This window comes from Microcaecilia unicolor, chromosome 1 (genome assembly GCF_901765095.1).
Source record: "Microcaecilia unicolor chromosome 1, aMicUni1.1, whole genome shotgun sequence".
Lineage (NCBI taxonomy): Eukaryota > Metazoa > Chordata > Amphibia > Gymnophiona > Siphonopidae > Microcaecilia > Microcaecilia unicolor.
The window spans coordinates 66,636,480-66,658,992 of record NC_044031.1 but is presented as its reverse complement, the minus strand read 5'-3'; the positions used below and the strand labels follow the sequence as shown (position 1 = coordinate 66,658,992).

Here is a 22,513-nt window from a genome sequence, read left to right as displayed (position 1 = left end):
GACCATGGGCCTCAGTGCAGATCACATGCCTATAAAACTCGATCAGATCCACAGAACAGGTGTGAGGAAAGGAAGAGATCGGAAGCCCAGCCCAGTGTTAAGCACACATTTTGAAGTATACAGTCGTGGATAAACTGAGGAGCCTTTAGAAGGGGAAAGAGTAACTGGAGTATCAAAGGGAGTGAATGATGATGCTTGTTAATGATTTTTCAACATATGTGGTGGAGGGCATTAGCACCACATAGCTCTGCAATATACAATCTTACAATCTTTTAATACAATGCTCTAATTGTGTGCTTACATGATATTCCATCACTATTATGCTTACATCATATCAAATTTCTGTTTGAATTTCAATGCTTTTAAAAGTGTGCATTTTTGATACTGTTTCAGGGCAGTCCTATTATTAGGTCTCAATTTGCTGCTTTCAAGTTTTCCTCTTTTATTCTATGTCATTACTTGTTTATTTCACTATTGTTATACTGTTAACAAAATTGTAAGTTTGATGTTAGACTGTACCTACTGTACACCACCTTGGGTGAAGTTTATTTATTTATTTATTGCATTTGTATCCCACATTTTCCCACCTATTTGCAGGCTCAATGTGGCTTACATAGTACCATGAGGCGATCGCCATTCCGGTATGACAAATACAGAGTGATATTATAGTATAGTAAAGTTCATGTGTAAACAGACACATTAGGGAATCAAAAGGAGGAAGAGTTAAGTTATGTCCATTTCAAGTATTAGTTTCGTTGTGTTGCAGGATTCAGGCGTTTAAGTTGGATCATTAGGGTATGCCTTTTTGAACAAGTTAGTTTTTAGTGATTTCCAGAAGTTTGGTAGGTCATACGTTGTTTTCACGGCGTTTGGTAATGAGTTTCATAGTTGCATGCTTATATAGGAGAAGCTGGATGCATAGGTTGATTTGTACTTGAGTCTTTTGCAGCTTGGGTGGTGAAGGTTTAGGTAATAGCGTGTTGATCTTGTTGTGTTTCTGGTTGGTAGGTCTATGAGGTTTATCATGTATCCCGGGGCTTCGCCGTAGATAATTTTATGAACCAGAGTGCAGATTTTGAACGCAATTCGTTCTTTGATTGGGAGCCAGTGCAGTTTTTCTCGTAGGGGTTTGGCGCTTTCTAATCTCGTTTTTCCAACTAGGGCTAATCATGGAATATTAGCTCTAACCACCCATTCAAAATCCAGGCAGTGGGGAAGGAACCAGGAGTTATGTGGGTACCGAAGATATTCAGTGCTGGTCCCACATAGCTAGGTGACCAGATATGACCACACAAAAAGCTGTCGTATCTTTGGTCGCTTACCTATGCAGGTGCCGATAGTGAATATTGGCTGGCATCTGCATAACTTCTTCAAAAAGGCAGTTAATAAATCCCAATAAATACTGTAAATGCAATCGGTTTGAGGTGCAGTATCCAGCAAACGTACATGTTTTGTATGACAACCAGGTAACTGTTTATGAAACGCTGGCCGACATAATGGCAATTGTAGAGAGATTTCCAAGACAATGACAGGGGAGTACTTAGGTTGTTTAAACCAGTGCTTCTCAACCCAGTCCTCAGGACTCACCTAGCCAGCTGGGTTTTCAGGATATCCTCAATGAATATGTATGAGAGACATTTGCATGAACTACCTCATCAGTATGCAAATCTCTCACGCGTATATTCATTGTGGATATCCTAAAAACCCGACTGGCTGAGTGTGCCCCAGGGACTGGTTTGAGAAGCACTGGTTTAAACTGTGTTAGGTGAGAGAGTGAATAGTGGAGAATTGCCCTCTGACTAACCTAACCTAAGGGGATCAATATATGGACGAAGCCTTCACTTCGTAGTTTCCAATTTGTTTTTAGCTTCTTCCAGTTCATGATTCTTTATATTGTAGTGTGAAGTGTAGCTCCTGGGCTGCTGTGGTCTAAGTGTTTCATGAATGGCTCAGTGGGGTCCTGCTTTCATGACACTGGAATTGTGGCTGCAACGGCAAGGAGTTAACTGCTGCAGTGACTGAGTGCTATAACTTGTTCCAACGCAAGGCCCTGATTCACGGTGGGATAGTTGGTTATGTGGTAGTCAGCAGTGTAACAGAACTGTTCAAAAATACCATCCTGGAAGCCCAGGCCAAATATATTCCGTGTATTAAAAAAAGGAAGAAGGAAGGCCAAATGACAGCCGGAATGGTTAAAAAGTGAGGTGAAGGAAGCTATTAAGAGCGAAAATCCTTCAGAAAATGGAAGAAGGATCTGACTGAAAATAATAAGAAACAGCATAAGGAATGGCAAAGTCAAATGCAAAGCGCTGATAAGGAAGGCAAAGAGGAACTTTGAAAAAAAAGATTGCATTGAAGGCAAAAATACATAGTAAACATTTTTTTTAGGTATATTAAAAGCAAGAAACTGGCAAAAGAACTGGCTAGACGGCTAGATGATCGAGGGGTAAAAGGGGCACTCAGGGAAGACAAAGCCATAGCAGAGAGATTAAATGAATTCTTTGCTTTGGTCTTGACCGAGGAAGATTTGGGAGAGATACCAATGCCAGAAAAGATTTTAAAAGCTGACGAGTCAGAGAAACTAAGTGAAATCTCTATAAACTTGGAGGGTGTAATGGCGCAATTTTAAAAAATGAGAAGACAAACAAATCACCTGAACCGGATGGTATTCATCCCAGAGTACTGATATAATTGAAAAATGAACTTGCGGAACTATTGTTAGTAATATGTAATTTATCTTTAAAATCGAGCATGGTATCGGAAGATTGGAAGGTGGCCAAAATAATGCCGATTTTTTTAAAAGGTTCCAGAGGGGATCCAGAAAATTATAGACCGGTGAGCTTGACGTCTGCGCCAGGCAAAATGATAGAGACTTTTCTAGAGAACAAAATTTACAGAGCATATTCAAATGCATGGATTAATGAGACAAAGTCAAAAAGGATTTAGTGAAGGTAAATGTTGCCTCACCAATCTATTACATTTGTTTGAAGGGGTGAACAAACATGTTGATAAAGGTGAGCTGGTTGATATTGTGTATCTGAATTTTTAAAAGGCATTTGACAAAGTGCCTCTTGAAAGATTCCAGAGGAACTTGGAGAGTCATGGGATAGGAGGTAGTGTCCTATTGTGGATTAAAAACTGGTTAAAAGATATAAAACAGAGAGTAGGGTTAAATGGTCAGTATTCTCAATGGAGAATGGTAGATAGTGGGGTTCCCCAGGGGTCTGTCCTGGGATATTTGCTTTTTAACATACTTATAAATGAGCTAGAGATGGGAGTAATTAGTGAGGTAATTAAATTTGCTGATAACACAAAGTTATTCAAAGTTAAATCACAAGAGGACAGAAAACTGGGAGATTGGGCATCCAAATGGCAGATGACATTTAATGTGAGCAAGTGCAAAGTGATGCATGTGGGAAAGAGGAACCCAAACTATAGCTACGTAATACAAAGTTCCACATTAGGAGTCACCAACCAGGAAAGGGATTTAGGTGTCATCATTGATGATAGGCTGAAACCCTCTGCTCAGGTTGCAGAAGCAGCTAAGAAAGCAAATAGAATGTTAGGTGTTATTAGGAAAGGAATGGAAAACAAAAATGAGGATGCTATAATGCCTTTGTATTGCTCCATGGTGCGACTGCACCTCAAATATTGTATGCAATTCTGGTCACCGCATCTCAAAAATGATATAGTGGAAGGGCGATGAAAATTATGATAAAGGGGATGGACGACTTCCCTATGAGGGAAGGCTAAATTGGCTAGGGCTCTTCAGCTTGGAGAAGAGAGGGCTGAGGAGAGAAATGATAGAGGTCTATAAAATCATGAGTGGAATGGAACGGGTAGACGTGATTTCCTTGTTTACTCTTTCCAAAAATACTAGGATTAGAGGGCATACAACATGTAATTAAACTCGACTTCATTGCCAGAGAAAGTAGTAAAAAGCAGTTAACCTAGCAGGGTTTAAAAAAGGTTTGGATAGCTTCCTAAAAGAAAAGTCCATAAGCCATTATTAAAATGACTTGGGGAAAATAAACTGCTTATTTCTAGGATAAGCAGCATAAAATGTATAGTACTGTTTTGGGATCTTGCCAGGTACTTGTGAACTGGATTGGCCACTGTTCAACAGGATGCTGGGCTTGATTGACCTCCGGTCTGTCCCAGTATGGCAATATTTATGTACTTATGTTGTTATGTAAGGGAGGAAGTGGAGATGCCAGCATTGAATCAGAGCTGCATGCAATAGTTAAGTGCCTCCGTGCTTTGATAGTTCTGGGGAGGGGGTAGGGAATTCATAGTGGGGTCTGCTATGGATGATGTTTCATCATTGTTACTTATGCATGTGTGTCAATAATAGCAGAGGTTGGAAGCAGAGTAGGTCTTTTTTGGATTTTTGGTTTTTTGGGTTATTAGAGATAAGATTTGTTATTGGGATTGGAAAGAGAGAACCGAGAGAGAATGATTGGCTGGGAAGTGTGAGTGGGTATATGGAACTGTGAGTGGAGTGAGTGGGAACAAGAAAGGTTAGAGGGCAGGATAGGGGAGCAGTAAGACAGTGAAAAATATGGGAGTGGGCAGGGGCTGGAAGGACAGAAAAAAAGATCCAGGGGGGACAAGAGAGAAGCTAGATTCATCTCAAGCAATAAGGATCCCCAAGAGGCTTGGTTGGGAGGCCTCAAAGAGGCATGGTAACCCAGAAAGTAACTGAGGACAGTAACATTTAAGGAAACGGGTGACTGGTTACCTTCAAACTGTTCACCTTATATATGGGAGGGATCCACTCTCCAGTTAATCACAAGAAACTGCTTGGAACTTGCAGAAGGATGGGGCAGATTGGAACTTCTGCAAGAGACCTATTTGAGGGGAGGGGAACACAGGAAGTCACAAAGGGGTGAGTAGGTGACCTACTACTACTTTTTGTTTCTACAGCACTACTAGACCTATGCAGCACTGTACACATTATATGCAGGTATTTTGTCCCTAGTGGGTTCCCAATCTAAGATGTTTTTTGTATCTGAGGTAATGGAGGGTTAACTGACTTCCCAGGGTTCAAAGCTTGCTGCACTAACCATTAGACTACTCCTCCAGTCTAGCCTTCTCGGTCTACAATAGTCAAAAATGAGGAATGACCATATTGATCAATAGGTGGAAATCATTTGACATGCATAAAATTACACAGGACACGCAGGGGAGATATGTTCTTATGGCAGATGACCTTCAGGGGACCAAGGTGCTGATCTGTAGTGTATATGCCCTTAACAACTACAATCTTCTGTTTTAAACCTTCTGGTCCAACTAGTGATGTTTGAAGGGTATTAATTAGTAGTGGGAGGGGAATGTAACATCACTTTGGAACCCTCTATAGACTGCAAACTGCCCAGAGCTATTCCTGAAAGAGGGGGGGGGGGGGCAGAAAGGGAATACATTTTTGATAAGAGAATTGGGCCATAGACTTCACATGTTACTCAGCCAAACATGCATCATACTCTTGTTTACACTATATCTCGGTGTCAGAGAAGTTCTGGAAGGGTGCAGAAAGCACATATTGGAGCTGACCTAATCTCAGTTCACTTGTCTATATGGGTTGACTTGTGCTGCCAAGAGAAGGTGGAAGAGAAAAAACCCCAGCTCTGAACCCATCTCTGCACTTGGAAAAGAAATTCAAAATTAACTTATGGAAGAGTTGGGAGGCCTATGCACAGGACAATAGACGGTGTTATCTTCTGGGAGGCTGCAAAGGCCATCCTGAAGGCCAAATAAATGCATATGTAATAGGACACAGAAAGAAGAGTGTTGGGGAATTATTAGAATAAACTCGAGAATTACAAGCAGGGGGAGATCCATATAATTATTCAGACTGAGGCAGCTAGGATTCGTTGCTCTGAGATCCAGAAAAGAATTGATGAAATTTTGAATCAAAGAGTGTAAATATGTACAAATATAAGCTGCAAAGATGGGGGAACAAGACAGGTAAGTTACTATCACAGCTGGTGAGACTCCTATCAAGCAGTGAACCACAGTAGGGCTTAACTGGGATGATGGGAAGCTGTGCTAAAAGGAGGCGGTGGTGATATGACAGGTTGAATGGTTCTACAGAGATCTATACTGGGTAGAGTTTATGATGCAGAGCAGTGAGATACTTTTTCTCAAGGCTTCCAGATTCCGGGGTATCAATGTTAGTCAGCATTTGTTACCAAATATACCATCAAAATAATTTATTAGTAGGAGATTTTAATTTACATCTTGAGAAAAGACAGGATAATAATTCAAATGACTTTTTTGGAATTCTTGGAGTCTTTAGGTGGCCTAATATTCAATGCTCACACAATAAGGGTCATTTGTTATTGATACTGCTAGTGAAATTGAACTCAAGCTCTAATGTTTCTTTTTCTAATTTAAATTTTAATACAAGTAGACGGATCCGGTGGACTGTGCATTTTTTATTGGATTTTACTATTTTATGGCAGGATAATGGTTTTCTGGGAAAAATTGAGGAATTTTTGTAATTCATGTCCAAAACAAGAAATATTTTCAAATTAGAACATTTATGTTAAAACTATATTGGCTGAAACAGCACCGGTCAAGGTTAAAATCTAAATTTTTAGGAAATCTGAAAAGTGGTTTGATTCTGAATTATTAGCTAAGAACAAGAAAGTAGAAAGAGAGAAAGAATTTGGAGAAAGTCCATTCTTCTGAAGCCAGGCAATTTGGGAGATCGATGATATTGCTATATAAATCTACCTTAACTAAAAAGAAAAAATAATTATATTCTAAATTGGTGAATGAGTCTACCATGAATGTGCATAAGCTGTTCAATTTAGATGAGAATTTGACATGTATTGATGATCTCATGTCAGAACACACTGATATTATGCCCTCTGTGAAAGATTTGGCTTTGTTATTTAGAGATAAGGTTGTAAACATAAGGTCTCAGTTACAGTTGAAATGTACTAGCATGTTTGAGGCTAATATGAAAAATTTGGTAACTTTGAGGCTAATATAGATATGTTGGAGTTGGGTCGGTTTGTTGGGATTCCTGGAGATCACCTGTGGAATACTTTCAACCAGGGGCGTATCTGGAATCCGGCGGTAGGGGGGGCCAGAGCCAGAGAGGGGGGGCACATTTTTGCCTCCCTTCCCCCCCCCCCCCCGCCGCCACCACCTCTCTCCACCCCCTCCCCGCCGTCAACCCTCCCCCGCTGCTTACTTTTGCTGGCGGGGGGCCCCAACCCCCACCAGCCGAGGTCCGACCCGAAGTCTTCACATTTCGTCTTCCTCCGTGGCCATGCTGCAAGGAAGTAACGCTGCAGTGCTGATTCGTTGAATCCAGTTCGGAGTCTGACGTCGCAGCACGTTGTACGTGCGTACAACGTGCTGCGACGTCAGACTCTGAACTGGATTCAACGAATCAGCACTGCAGCGTTACTTCCTTGCAGCATGGCCACGGAGGAAGACGAAATGTGAAGACTTCGGGTCGGACCTCGGCTGGCGGAGGTTGGGGCCCCCCGCCAGCAAAAGTAAGCAGTGGGGGAGGGTTGACGGCGGGGAGGGGGCAAGGGCGAAATCTGCGGGGGCCCAGCCCCTGTGGCCCCACGCAGATACGCCCCTGCTTTCAACCCTATGAAACTTTGTGATACAAAATCATTGCTCTCTAAATGTGTTAGATCTCACTGCAGTTTAGATTCCTGTCCTACTTTTGTTATGAAGAATATATCTCCACTTTTACTTGTTGAATAATAGATTAGCTAGTGGTCGTTTTCCAGCATCTTGGGGGGGAAATTGTCCTCACTTCAAATCCTAAGAACTCTAGAAGCAATCTACAGGCTGTTAGTAATTATCGATGCCGGGTTGTGGGGTTCCGAAGGGGTTGGCATTATCTCCATCTTTGATTAATATTTTACTTCAACCTCTGGGTCAGGTACTTGAAAATACCAAAGTAATGTCATCTATCTATATATCTATATATATATGACATTACTTTGTTACTACCGATCTTTAGTGATTGGTCTTCCACTTTGGATAGCTTGACTGGTTGTGTTGGATTAATAAATCATTGGATTACTAATAATCACCTGAAACTAAACTGTGAGGAAACAAAATTTTTATGGTTAGGACCCTCAAGACCCAATTTTCGAGAAAGTTTCCAATTTATTTATTTTTGACATTTATACCCCATATTATCCCGAACATACTTGAGTTCAATGTGGCTAACAGTAAATAAGCAATAGACAAGGTTTACAAAGCCTCAACCCATTCATCTATGCAGACGATGTCACAATATACATTCCCTACAAACATGATCTGACAGAAATCGCCAACGAAATCAAGCTCAGCTTCAACATCATGGACTCATGGGCAAATGCATTTCAACTAAAACTCAACAAAGAAAAACCACACAGTCTCATCCTCTCCTCCCAATACAGCGCAGATAACTCCACAAGTTTCAACACCCCAGACCACACCCTCCCTATCTCAGACAGCCTGAAAATCCTCGGCGTTACATTAGACCGCAACATAACATTAGAGAGCCAAGTGAAATCCACAACAAAAAAATGTTCCACGCAATGTGGAAACTCAAAACACGTGAAACCATTCTTCCCGAGGGAAATATTTCGCAACCTGATACAATTAATGGTACTAAGTCACGTAGACTACTGCAACAGGATTTATGCAGGATGCAAAGAAGCAATCCTAAAGAAGCTTCAGACTGCCCAAAACACAGCAGCCAGGCTGATATTTGGCAAAATACAATTTGAAAGCGCAAAACTCCTCAGTGAAAAACTACACTGGCTCCCAATCAAAGAACGTATTGCCTTCAAAATCTGTGCCATGGTTCACAAAATTCTCTATGGAGAAGCCCCAGGATACATGACAGACCTCATCGACCTACCAACCAGAAACACATCTAAATCATCATGAACATATCTAAATCTGCACTACCCTAGCTGCAAAGGCCTCAATTACAAATCAACGTACACATCCAGCTTTTCCTACATAAGTACACAACTGTGGAACGCACTACCGAAAGCCTTGAAAACAACATACGACCACCTAAATTTCCGGAAATCACTAAAGACCAACCTGTTTAAAAAGGCATACCCTACCGATCCAACCTAAAAGCCTGATCTCTGCACACAACAAAGTAAAGTACGTAATGGACATAACACAACTCTTCCGTTGACTGCTCCACACGAACTTTTGTTACCATAACACCACTTTGTATTTGTTCACACCGTAGTCTGCGAACGCATCTCCAGCACTATGTAAGCCACATTGAGCCTGCAAATAGGTGGGAAAATGTGGGATACAAATGTAACAAATAAATAAAATAAATTAATTAAATAAATAAACAAAATGTCAAATATAGACAATTGATGGCCAGTTGCAATCTAAAGAGCCCTTTTACTAAGCTGCATAAGTGTCTACGCACGCCCAATGCGCGCCAAAATGAAGTTACTGCCCAGCTACCATGTGGCTCTTGTGATTTTATTTTTGGACGCGAGTATTGGACATGTGCCAAGTGGCATTTGATGCATGTAGGTCATTACTGCCCAGTTATCATGTGAGACTTTACCACTAAGTCAATAGCTGGCGGTAAGGTCTCAGACCCAAAATGGATGCGCGGCAATTTTCATTTTGCCACATGTTCATTTTTGGCAAAAATTTTAAAAGGCAATTTTTACAGGTGTGCTGAAAAATGATTCTGCGCGCGCCCAAAACACGTACCTACACTACCGCAGGCCATTTTTCAGTGCACCTTAGTAAAAGGACCCCTAAGACACTCCATAAATAGATAAAACCTCTCAAAGAGGAGAGTTTTCAGACTTTTAGAAATACTAACTAATCAGGCTGACCCTTGATTGCTATTGGCAGAGAATTCCACCACTTAGCACCTTGGTATCTAAAGTCAGCAGAGTGAACTGACTTGTAAAGCACTCTCTTGCAATCTGGAAGATGAAATGTAAGGTAGTCTCTCGAACTAGAGGTTATATTGTGTAGAAGGTTATTAAGGGTTGCATATAATCCAGTGTCATGCCATATAATATTTGAAAGACAAAAACGCATAATTTAAAAATAATCCTGGCTTTAATGGGCAAACAGAGCCACTCCATTATTATGCAAGCTGCACTATCAAAACGCGACACCTTGATGATAAGCCTAGCTGCAGTATTGTGGGCCATCTGTAGCCTTCTTAGGACACCCTCCTTTTATCCAGCATAGATGGAATTGCAGTAATTTAACTGAGGTAAAACTAAGGATTAATCTAGCAAGTCTAAACATGTCTGGTGAGAAATATGATCTGACTCTCCTCAGCTTCCAAAGAGACCTGAAGGATTATTTTCACTACCATGGAAACATGAGGCTCAAACGTGAGGTGACTGTCAATTAATGCACCCAGTACCCTAAGCATAGAATCTAGGGGGGTATGACATATTGTCAATAGTAAAATTGTTATATGTGGTACGGTCAAAGGGGTTGGTTACCAGAAATTTAGTCTTATCTCTATTTAACTTAAACTGAAATTCAGAAGCCCAGGATTCCAACAAATCCAGATCAAGCCTAATCTTAGGGCCAATGTCTGGAAGACCAGTCTTGAAAGGGATATAGATTGTGACATCAACCACATAAGTAAGTGCAGAACTCCACTGCCTCTAGCCTTTCACCTAATGGAGCCATCATAACATTGAATAGGACTGGAGAAAGTGGTGAGCCCTGTGGCACTCCAGTCAGGAGACCAGGAAGATGAGAGAGAACCTGACAACTTCAACTGATACGATCTAGATTTTAGGACACCAAGGAATCATTGGTGGACCTTGCCATACAATCCAAACTGATCTTGTAGATAATGAGTTGCTTTTAGGCCTGTTGGATCAAAGAATCAAACTCAGTTCCCCAGGATCAAAGTCCACTGCACTAACCACTAGGCAACTCCTCCACTCCAACTATTCCCTCCATTACCTTAGTCAACAATGGGATAGAAGCGAAAGGCCTGTAATTAGTAATGTCTCCCAATGAAGCCGAGGTGCTCTTAGGGATTGGGGCAAGTATTATGGAACCTTTCCGTTGAGGAAAAGCCCCTTGAGTTAGCATACATGAGATATGAGGTTGACGAAGGTCAATTAATCCTGCTGGTGTAGATTTTAATAAATAACTTGTACAAGCATCCAGAAGAGAAAGTGAGGAAGAATACTTTGTGATAAAGGATTTGACAGTCTCATGAGTAGGTAACAGAAAGGAGGACAACAACTGGTCAGCTGCAATACCAGCATTCAGACTAGGCTGCTTGAAGCAAGATTGAACGTTAATGACCTTAAGCTGCAACACAGCCCCCCTAATGTTAGTTACTTTTTGTTTGAAATATGTAGCTAATTGGATTAGCAGAGGGAATGGATACAGTTACTGATGTTAAATTTTCAGTCTATACAAGTTTATTAATAAGGTTAAAGAGCTTATGAGTGTTTAAGTGGTTGTGACCAATTTGCTATAGTGTTTTAGCTTCTTCAATCTTTTTCTTATAATCCCTGATAGCTTTCCTCCAAAGCATTTTATTGTCATCAGATTTATGTCTGGACCACTTTGTCTCTAATTTTCTACACTGCCTCTTCAGGAGGAGAATAATCTGATTGCACCAGGGAGACACTCTATGGGTGAGGCTGGGCAAAACTTCGATGGGAGCTATACTATCAAGGGCAGAACTACATAACTCATCCCAGTTACACAAGAAATCCTTGCTGTCTGCATCTGGAAGTTGTGGATTATCAAAGATTCCAGCCCAGAATTTTACAGGATCAGTTCTCTCTTTCGATTTATTTCTTCATTTGTACCCCACATTTTCCAATCAAGTTGTTGGTTCAATGTGGCTTACATTTTACTTTGGGTAGACAGTTACAGTGCTGTTTGGAATAGACAAGAGCTTTGATCAGAAAGTGTTATTGTCTGGCAACATGGTGTGTTGGTTGTTGTTCAGGTTGACTATGTGGGTTCGTTGAAGACAAAGTTTCTGAACAAGTGAGCTTTCAGGTGTTTCCAGAAGGTTATGTAGTCATTCTTGCTCTTTCGAACTTTTGGTACTGTATTCCAAATCTTGAGACATATGTATGTGAAGCTGGTTGAGTATGAGGATTTGTATTTTAATCCTTAGCACTTAGGAAAATGTAGAGTAAGGTAGGTTCTTGCTCCCTTGAGTGTGTTACATATAGGTAATTCTATTACGTTTGACATGAATTCTGGTGTTAGGCTGGAAATTATTCTGTAGGCCAACGAGCACTCCTTGAAGGTTATATGTGATTAAATGGGTAGCCAGTGTAGGTTTTGGAGAATTGGTTTAGCGCTTTCAAAACAATTTGTTCTGAATGTTAGTCTTGCAGTTGTGTTTTGTGCTGTTTGCATTTTCTTTAATAATTGTTCCCTGCAGCCAGCATAAATTCTGTTGCAATAATCGGTATGTGAAAGGACCATGGATTGAGTGAGTGGAATATATTTCATGGGAAGTGCATTTTAGTTTCCACATGGTTTGGAACAATTTCTTTGTGGTATTTGAGATTTGTTTATGGAAGCAAAGGTTGCGGTCAAAGGTTACTCCTAAGATTTTTAGATTGTCAGTTATTGGAAAGGATGTGCCCAATGTTGAACGTTTTAGAAGTGATCAGTATTGTGTGGTGATGTGAGTATCAGGCAATGTTTTTTTTTCTTTGTTCAGGTTGAGTTTGAACGTCACTGCCCATGATTCCATTATGTTTATGCCATCCATTATCCTGGTCGTTATTTCGTGCAGACTTTTTTGAAAGGGATGTAGATTGATATATTATCAGCGTATATGAGATGGATGAATCCTTGTTTGGATAGTATTCTGGCAAGAGGGTCCATCATCAGGTTGAATAGCGTTGATGAAAGTGGCAAGCCATGGGGACCCCGCATTCTGCTTTTCATGGTGGGGAGAGAGAGGAATTTGTCTTCACTTGATAGGACCTGGTAGTCAGGAAGCCTAGGAACCAGTCAAGGACTTTCCCACCGATGCCGATTTTATCAAGTACTTTTTTGAGGATTTGGTGGTCAACCATGTCGAAAGCACTTGACGTGTCAAATTGTAGTAGAAGAATATTTTTCCATTTGTAATTTCCTTTTTGATATTTGCCAAAAGTGGCACAAGATGCATTTTGAGTACTAGACTTTAAGGAAGAAAGAAATACAGGAATAATTATAAAAAAATAAAACATTGTATCATCACTGTCAAAAATCCTCCATGCAAATATTTTAAATCCAGTATTCAACTATTCTGGTCAGTCCTAAGAATTCTGCCATACCATCACTGAGTTCTCCAGGTTGCTTTGAGGTCTTTTCCTTCATGTTATTATATAAGCTACATGGTTTACGTTGCTATCTATTCAAGCGGTATGAACATTGATCCAATATGATGTTGGATTGTGGAATGCCCTCCCGTGGGAGGTGATGGAGATGAAAATAGTAATGGAATTCAAACATGCATGGGATAAACACAAAGGAATCCTATTTAGAAGGAATGGTTCCGTGGAATCTTAGCAGAGATTGGGTGGCGACGCCGGTAATTTGTAAACAAAATGGGAACTGGGCAGACTTCTACAGTGTATGCCCTGATTGTGACTGAATAGATAGGGATGGGCTGGAGTGTAAATTTTAAGGGGCTTCGACGTTAGCTCCAGAACTTAGTACAAGAACAGTGCTGGGTAGACTTCTACGGTCTGTGCCCTGAGAAAGGCAAGGACAAATCAAACTCTGGTATACATATACAGAATCACATACCATGTAAATGAGTTCATCTTGTTGGGCAGACTGGATGGACCATACAGGTCTTTATCTGCCGTCATTTACTATGTTACTATGATTGCTTCTTCTCAATTGTTTAAGTGGAGATTTTTTTTCTGACCTATGATTATTGGTGAGCATACCTATTTGGACTATTATAAGTTGCTGTGGTATGGCTCCCTGTTGAATAAGGCCTTTTGTCTACACTACTTTTGAAAGTTCAGCAATCTCAGCATCACATTGGAAGAGAGTGGAGAATTGAGTATTTTGCTTGGTAAACCACTCATATCCGATGTGTATATTTATTGTATTTCTTCTTCTACCAGATCACTCATAATAGATCTGCACATATACAAGAGAAGTGAGCAGTAGCAGAGAAGAGTGCTGCAGAAGAAGACAGCCACAGCTTTTATTTGGCAGCCATCACACAGTAAAAAGATCTGAACATATTGTCGATGATAACTCCTAAATCTTTTTCCTGGGTGGTGACTCCTAGCATTATATAGCTATAATTTGGGTTATTCTTCCCAATATATATCACTTTGCACTAGTCCACATTAAATTCCATCTGCCATTTGGATGCCCTGTCTTCCGGCATTTAAGACCCTCCTGAAATTTCTCTCAGTCCACATACTATTTAACATTTTGGCATAGAATTTGCAGATGATGCAAAACTATCACCTCACTCATTTCCATTTCATTTATAAATATGTTATAAAGCACCAGCCAAGTACAAATCCCTGTAGTACTCTACTATCTACCTTCCACCACTGGGAGAATTGGCCATTTAACTCTACTCTCTGTTTCCTATCTTTTAACCAGTTTTCAAGCTACAATAGAACTTGCCTCCTATCCTATGACTTTTTAATTTCCCTAGGAGTCTCTCATGAGGGACTTTGTCAAAAGCTTTCTGAAAATCTAAATACACTACATCAACTGACTCACCTTTTATACACATGTTTACTCACACCTTGTGAGGCAAGACTTCCCCTAGCTAAATCCATGTTGACTCTATCCCATTAAACCTTGTTTATCTAAATGTTCAATGAGTTCAGCTACAGTCAGAGCCGCTGTACACATAGGAAAGCTCCTGAGTGAGAAGCTGGTATGCACAAGAGCTGAAGGAAGTGAACATGTCAAGACCCCTGAGCTGCCTTTGTGTGAGTAAGCAAGAGTGACTATGAGCTATAGTTTCTACCCTCTCATTACACTTAGGCCTGGATTCAGTGAATGGTGCCCAAATTTTGCTGCTGAAAAAAAAAAAATCAGCATGGAGCAGTATTCTCTAAGTTGAGTGCTCTTCACAGAATAGTGCTTAGAGCTCATTCCCATGCCCAAATTTGGGTGCCCATATTTACGTCGGCTGAAGCCTGATATACATGCCAGCACTCACCTCTTGCCATTTTAATGCAGGAATGGCAGTATTCTATAACTCCACCTGCAAAAGTTTTTTGAATGCTCCAACCACACCCCTGGCCATGCCCCCTTTGATTTGTGCACTAGGGGATTTAGGCACGCGAAGTTATAGAATACCATGCAAGATGATGAGCGTCCAAAATCTATTTTATGCCAATTAACTGCAATAATTGATTAACATCAATTTATTGCTAGTTAATGGCTTGCTAGCTAATTTATTTGCATACACATCTTCAATCCAAGCAGAAATTTTGTTTTCTTAACTTGGGAGCCATATATAGAATTCAAGGGTTAGCGCCAGTTAATGTTGATTTATTTTTATAGTTAGTCTCACACAGTTCACTCAGGTTCCTGTTCAAGTGAAAGAACACTGACAAGGTTAAACAAAAGATTCCGTAACATTGAAAGTAGTTAAATTTTTCCTCCTTCATGAATCAAGAGGCTTGTGAAAGGCTGCTGTGTGGGTTCCACATTCAGAGGAATCCTCTTTGGTGCAGTACCAAGTTGGAAGGAGCCAATGCATTATTAAGCTCACCATTTGGACCCACAATTACATACGCTGTGGGGTACCCAATTTAGCCTTCTTTTGGTATTAAATTCCAGAGCTCTGGTGGCAAGGACAACTCGGCACACTTACACTATCAGAATGGTCCTGATATTTCTGAGAGGACACAGGTGAAAAGGAATCTTGGAAAAGTCAACATTTTGAAAAGTGTTTTGGGAGTTAAAGATAGTAGTTCAAAGGGTAACTCTGTCCTTACTGAACACAGTTTCTTTGATTCAAAAGTACCTGGATGAGTTTCTACTATGCATGAGAAACATGTTATTGTGCTATTCCAGCACCAAGAGTTAGTGAAGACATTTATGTAAAATTTCTATTTGAGATTGCTGATTTAAACACAATCCGTTTTTCTATTCTGGTTGAAGACATTTCAAATAAAATTGAATTTGTTTTGTCTCCATCCCACTACTGCCTTGTGGCAGGAGGGTAGGATTGCAGGGAGGCTTTTTCTCTCCATACATTGTAATATATCTGGGGAGAACAACCATGATAGTATCTTTACTGAAAAGCCACCCCGACACCCTCATTAGAAAGGCGATGCTCTAGCTTGCTGGAGGAGGAAGGTCATAATAACATTATCAGTTGGTCGGCATCCTGTGTAAAGAAATTTGATGTGGTAAACAAAAATCACTTGAAAGGATATGCATGTACCAAAATTTTGATTGCAATTCTTCTGACAAGATGAAAAGGACTAAATATGTACAAGGCAGGTGTGGCACTAAATCGGAAGATCATCTTCCCTCTGTTCAGTACTATAAATGTCTAGGAAAAACAATTACAGTAGAAATAACAGCGAGTTAGCAAAACATTTTATTCTTTCAAAAGCATTAATAAAACATTTTTATTAGATTTTCTGAGATATTGATGGCATCGCTTTCTAGTCAAAATGATATCTACCAACACTGAAAGCCTTTCCTGAAATCTCACATTTAATTTTCTAACCCGCATTATTTAAAAGTATGAGAGACCTGCCAGAAACTGGGCTGCCCATTCATTAAGGCCCCTCTATTTATTAAGCTGTGCCAAGGTTTTACAGTTAACTGGGGTATTCCCAGCACTTTCAGGAAGGCAAACATGCAATTAATGCTAAGAAAAAATGCTGTATAAAACACTAATGACATAGCCAATTACACATGACGCAGTAAGCTACACTTCTTGAGGTGGCATTAAGTGCTCTGCATTTGACACATTAGCAGTTCACATATGGTGACGGCATGCAATAATTTCTGTGTTCAACAGCAAAAACACAGCTTAATAAATAGGGGTGTAAATATACTTTCAAGTGTTCAGCATGGCCAAGGCTATGACACTAAGCTATGTTTTGTGAGGCCCTTGACAAGTTGGTAAAATTGATAAGCACACACCTTTCAGATACTTAACTCCTTTTAAAATTCATGATCAGCTCCAGTTTATTACAGGATGAATACAACAAAGCAATGACTGATTCTAAATAGGCAAATCATTATTTATCAAAGAGATCAAAACATGTAACATGAGCATAAATCAGTCTGTTTCACTGGGATGCATATGTGTTATGTAGAGGGAGTAATATTAAGCCCACAACAGTCGATGTTGTTGGGTTGTTTTGTTTGTTTGTTTTTTTAAATACCGACCACCATGGGTTTTTCAATACCTGGATATTCAACACTGGCCCATACCAAGATACTGGTGCTGAAGATCTGGGTATTTGGCACTGGAAGGTATTGTGTGCATATATGTACATAAATGCCAAAATTTTGCCTAAGCACTTTTCTGTACATACTAGGTGTATACCTGGCCTGAGCTTGGGCAAGACTCAAACTTATATGTGTAACTTAAAGAACACTACATGTATATCTGTAACACTTACACCAGCTTTATCTTTAGCATAAAGTTTCACATCTAATTTAAGTGTATGTCTGGTTGGCTGGTGTTATAAAATCCTACATTGCTTTATCGCAAAGGCTCCTACCAAGCATCCTGCTTTACAGCTGCCCTCTAATTCTTCGGAATGCTCCCAGGATATTCCAATACCATTATGACACAGAAAAGCACTTTTCCGTGCATTAAAGGAACGAAGAGAACCAAGGCCGATACTGGACAGACTTCTACGGTCTGTGTCCCACAAATGGCAAAAGACTGAAGAAGGTTTGGCAACTCCAGCATTGGGGAACCGAGGCCAATGACGAGCAGACTTCTACTGTCTGTGCCCCACAAATGGCAAAAGACAGGTGAAGCTTTGGCAACTCCAGGTCTGTAGATCACATTATTGTCATGTGGTGCAAGTGAGGGTGCTGTGCAGCTCAGAGGAGGGGGGAAGACGTCTTGGCTAGTATGTTGAATACCATCAGCAATACCTGGGGGTGATATATGGTTATAACCAAGACTCCCATCATGTTTGGCTGCCTATATGGTTGGCATGGTGGAGACTTGACAACCAATGTTTAAGCATGGGTGGCTGGGGCCTGCACAGAGTGGCGGGCATAGCTCTGGCCATTTTGTTGGGCAGACTTGATAGACCATGAGGGTCTTTATCTGCCTTCATTTACTGTGTAACTGTGTATATAAAATCATTCCTGCACTGTTGTGGCCACATAAGTACATAAATGACTTATTAGAAAATACCAACCTGTGTAAAGGTATACGGTTTGTCAGAATAGCACATACACTGCCAGTGGGTGTGCACAGGGGCAGATTTTGCACGTCCTTGTAAAGATCATAAAATACTTCAAATGCATGCGTACATAAGGTATGCACTTTCATTTACATCAGCTCTCAAGCAGGTATAAGTGATCACAATTACATTCTGTGTCACATACGCTAATGTCTTTATACAATGGCGACAACATAATTGCTTTGATTGTAACCACAGAAAGGCAGTATATCAAATCGCATCCCCTTACTGAGGCAGTTTACATATTATATTCAGGTACTTATTTTGTACGTGGGGCAATGGAGGGTTAGATGACTTGCCCAGAGTCACAAGGAGCTGCAGTGGGATTGAACCCAGTTCCCCAGGTTCTCAGGCCATTGCACTAGCCATTGGGCTACACCTCCACTCTTGGGCTATTCCTTCACCTATAGACACCTATCCATGGTACCCTGTTATAAAATTAACCCTCCACATGTATTTACTCTTGGGAGGCAGTCAACTGTAGCCATCAAATTTAAATTTTAGTGAATTTTTGCTCATTTTTCAAAAACAGCTGAAAACTTTGCTCTTTCAACAGGCTTTTTCCTGACTTTATAGTTTTGAATCATGGTTATTTTAATTTGTAAAGTGTTTTTTGTCGATTATTATAGACCTGTTTTATTATGTACACACAACTCTGTGAGCTACCTAGATTTGTAGATAGGTGGGATATAAAAAACTTTTTAAAGAAATGCACAACTGATGGTGTGTAATAAAGTAACATGCTAACTGCAATGTGCAGTCTATGCCCAATCCCCAGCCATAATCTAAGGGCACAATGGGCTGAAATCTTTTGCCTAGTGTGCGGCAGCAGCCAAAAATGCAAACAGGATGCTAGGAATAATTAAGAAAGGAATGCAAAACAAGACCAAAAATATTATAAGGCCTCTGTATCACTCCTTGGTGCGACCTCACCTTGAGTATTGTATTCATTTCTGTTTGCCGTGTCTCAAAAAAGATATAGCGGAATTAGAAAAGGTTCAAAGAAAAGTGACCAAAATGATAAAAGGGATTGAACTGCTCCCATATGAGTAAAGGTTAAACAGGTTAGGCTTCTTTAGCTTGGAAAAGAGACAGCTGAAGGAGGATATGATTAAGGTCTACAAAATCTTGAGTGGTGTGAAATGGGTGGAGGTGAATCGATTTTTCCCGCATTCAAAACGTACAAAGACCAGGGGGATAGGATACTCAATGAAATTGCATGGAAATATTTTTAATACAAATAGGAGGAAATATTTTTTCATTCAAAGAATAGTTAAGCTCTGGAACTAATTACTGAAGTATGTGGTAATAGTGATTAGCGTATCTGGGTTTCAAAAAGGTTTGGACAAGTTCCTGGAAGTAAAGTCTGTTATTGAGATGGACATGGGAGAAGCCACTGCTTGCCCTTGGATTGGTAGCATGGCATGGTGCTATTAATTGGGTTTCTGCCAGGTACTTGTAACCTGGATTGGCCACTGCTAGAGGCAGGATACTGGACTAGATTGACCATTGGTCTGACCAAGAATGGCTATTCTTATGTTCTTATGAAAAGAGACGCTGAGGGGAGATATGATTGAAGTCTACAAAATCCTGAGTAGAACAGGAAAAAGTGAATCAATTTTTCACTCTTTCCAAAAGTACAAAGACTAGGGGACACTCAATGAAATTACATGGAAACACTTAAAACAAATAGGAGGAAATATTCTTTTCACTCAATGAATAGTTAAAACTTTAATTCGTTGCCAGAGGACGTGGTAACCGTAGTTAGCGTATCTGGGTTTAAAAAAAGGTTTGGACAAGTTCCTTCAGGAAAAGTCTGCTACTGAAACAAACATGAGGAAGCCACTGCTTGCCCTGGGATTCGTAGCATGGAATGTTACTACTTTTTGGTATTCTGTCAGGTACTTGTGACCTGAATTGGCCATTGTTGGAAACAGGATACTGGACTGAATGGACAATTGGTCTGACCCAGTATGGCCATTCTTATGTTCTTATGCCATAAGAGTAGCCCTACTGGATCAGAGCAAAGGTTCACCTAGTCCAGTATCTTATTTCCAACAGTTGCCTGTCCAGGTCACAAGTTCCTAGCAAAAACCCAAAAAGTAGCAACATCCCACACTACTAAACCTTAGGGATCAGCAGTGGCTTTCCTCAGGTCTATCTCAATAATGGTTTATGGATTTTATTTCCTCCAAGAATTTATTCAAACCTTTTTTTAAGAGCAGCCATACTGCTTTTACCACATGTTCCAGCCATGAATTCCAGAGTTTTATGTGTTGAGTGAAAAAAATATTGATCATTTTTTTCAAGTTTACTACTATGTAACTTCATGTCATCTAGTCTTTATACTTTCTGAAACAGTAAACAATCAATTTGCGTTTACCTGTTCCACTTCGCTCAGGATTCTATAGACCTCTATCATTAGCGCCCCTCAGCCAGTTTTTCTCGAAGCTGAAGATCTTTAACTTCTTTAGCCTTTCCTCATATGAGGGGAGTCCCATCCCCTTAATCATTTTGGTCACCTTTCTTTTTACTATTTCTAATTCAACTATAAGATAAGATCTCACCATGGAGCATACAAAGCCACTGTGATATTCTTTGCTTTATTCTCTATTGCTTTTATAAAATTCTATTTGCCTTTTTGGACATCACTACACACTAAGTAGAAGATTTCAAATGTATTATCCACTATAACACCAAAATCTTTTTCCTGAGTGGTGTCTTCCTAATGTGGTACCAGGCATTGTGGTTACAATTTGACTTATTCTTCACAATGTGTATCACTTTGCATTTATCTACTTTACATTTCATCTGCCAGTTGGATGTCCAGTCTCCCTGTTGCAATTTCTAACAGTCCACATGCGATTGAACAACTTTAAATAGTTTTGTGCCATTTGCAAATATGATCATGTCACTGAAGGAAAGGATAATGAATTTCTTGGAAGCCAATAAGTTGCAAGATCCGAGACAACATGGTTTTACCAAAGGGAAATCGTACCAAACGAATCTCATTGAGTTCTTTGATTGGGTGACAGGAGAATTGAATCAGGGACGAGCTATGGACGTAATCTACTTAGATTTCAGCAAAGCTTTTGACACGGTTCCCCACAAGAGGCTCTTAAATAAACTGGATGGGCTGAAGATAGGACCTGAACTGGTGAACTGGATTAGGAACTGGTTGACGGACGGAAGCCAGAGGGTGGTGGTGAATGGAATTCGCTCGGACGAGGGAAAGCTGAGTAGTGGAGTGCCTCAGGGATCGGTGCTGGGGCCGATTCTGTTCAATATATTTGTGAGTGACATTGCCGAAGAGTTATAAGGTAAAGTTTGCCTATTTGCGGATGATACTAAGATCTGTAACAGAGTGGACACCCGGGAGGGAGTGGAAAACATGAAGAAGGATCTGAGGAAGCTAGAAGAATGGTCTAAAGTTTGGCAATTAAAATTCAATGCGAAGAAATGCAAAGTGATGCACTTAGGGAATAGATATCCACGGGAGACGTGTGTGTTAGGCAAGGAGAGGGATCTTGGGGTGATAGTATCTGAAGATTTGAAGGCGACGAAACAGTGTGACAAGGCGGTAACCGTAGCTAGAAGGTTGTTAGGCTGTATAGAGAGAGGTGTGACCGGCAGAAGAAAGGGGGTGTTGATGCCCCTGTATAAGTCATTGGTGAGGCCCCACCTGGAGTATTGTGTTCAGTTTTGGAGGCCGTATCTAGCTAAGGATGTAAAAAGAATTGAAGCGGTGCAAAGAAAAGCTACAAAAATGGTATGGGATTTGCGTTACAAGACGTATAAGGAGAGACTTGCTGAACTAAACATGTATACTCTGGAGGAAAGGAGAAACAGGGGTGATATGATACAGACGTTCAAATATTTGAAAGGTATTAATCCGCAAACGAACCTTTTCCGGAGATGCGAAGGCGGTAGAATGAGAGGACATGAAATGAGATTGAAGGGGGGCTTACGCAAGAAAAATGTCAGGAAGTATTTTTTCACAGAGAGAGTGGTGGATGCTTGGAATGCCCGCCCGCGGGAGGTGGTGGAAATGAAAACGGTAACGGAATTCAAACATGCGTGGGATAAGCATAAAGGAATCCTGT

The 22,513-nt window shown here is 40.4% G+C and overlaps 1 protein-coding gene across 1 annotated transcript in view; it reads right to left on the bottom strand.

The window, feature by feature from the left end:
- LOC115466700 (sodium channel protein type 5 subunit alpha-like) overlaps positions 1-22,513 on the bottom strand; it is an 858,490-nt gene that overhangs the window by 696,940 nt on the left and 139,037 nt on the right. The window contains exon 3 of the mRNA XM_030198143.1: positions 16,401-16,519. Coding sequence (XP_030054003.1) covers positions 16,401-16,519 — 119 coding nt within the window. The remainder of the gene's footprint in view (positions 1-16,400; positions 16,520-22,513) is intronic.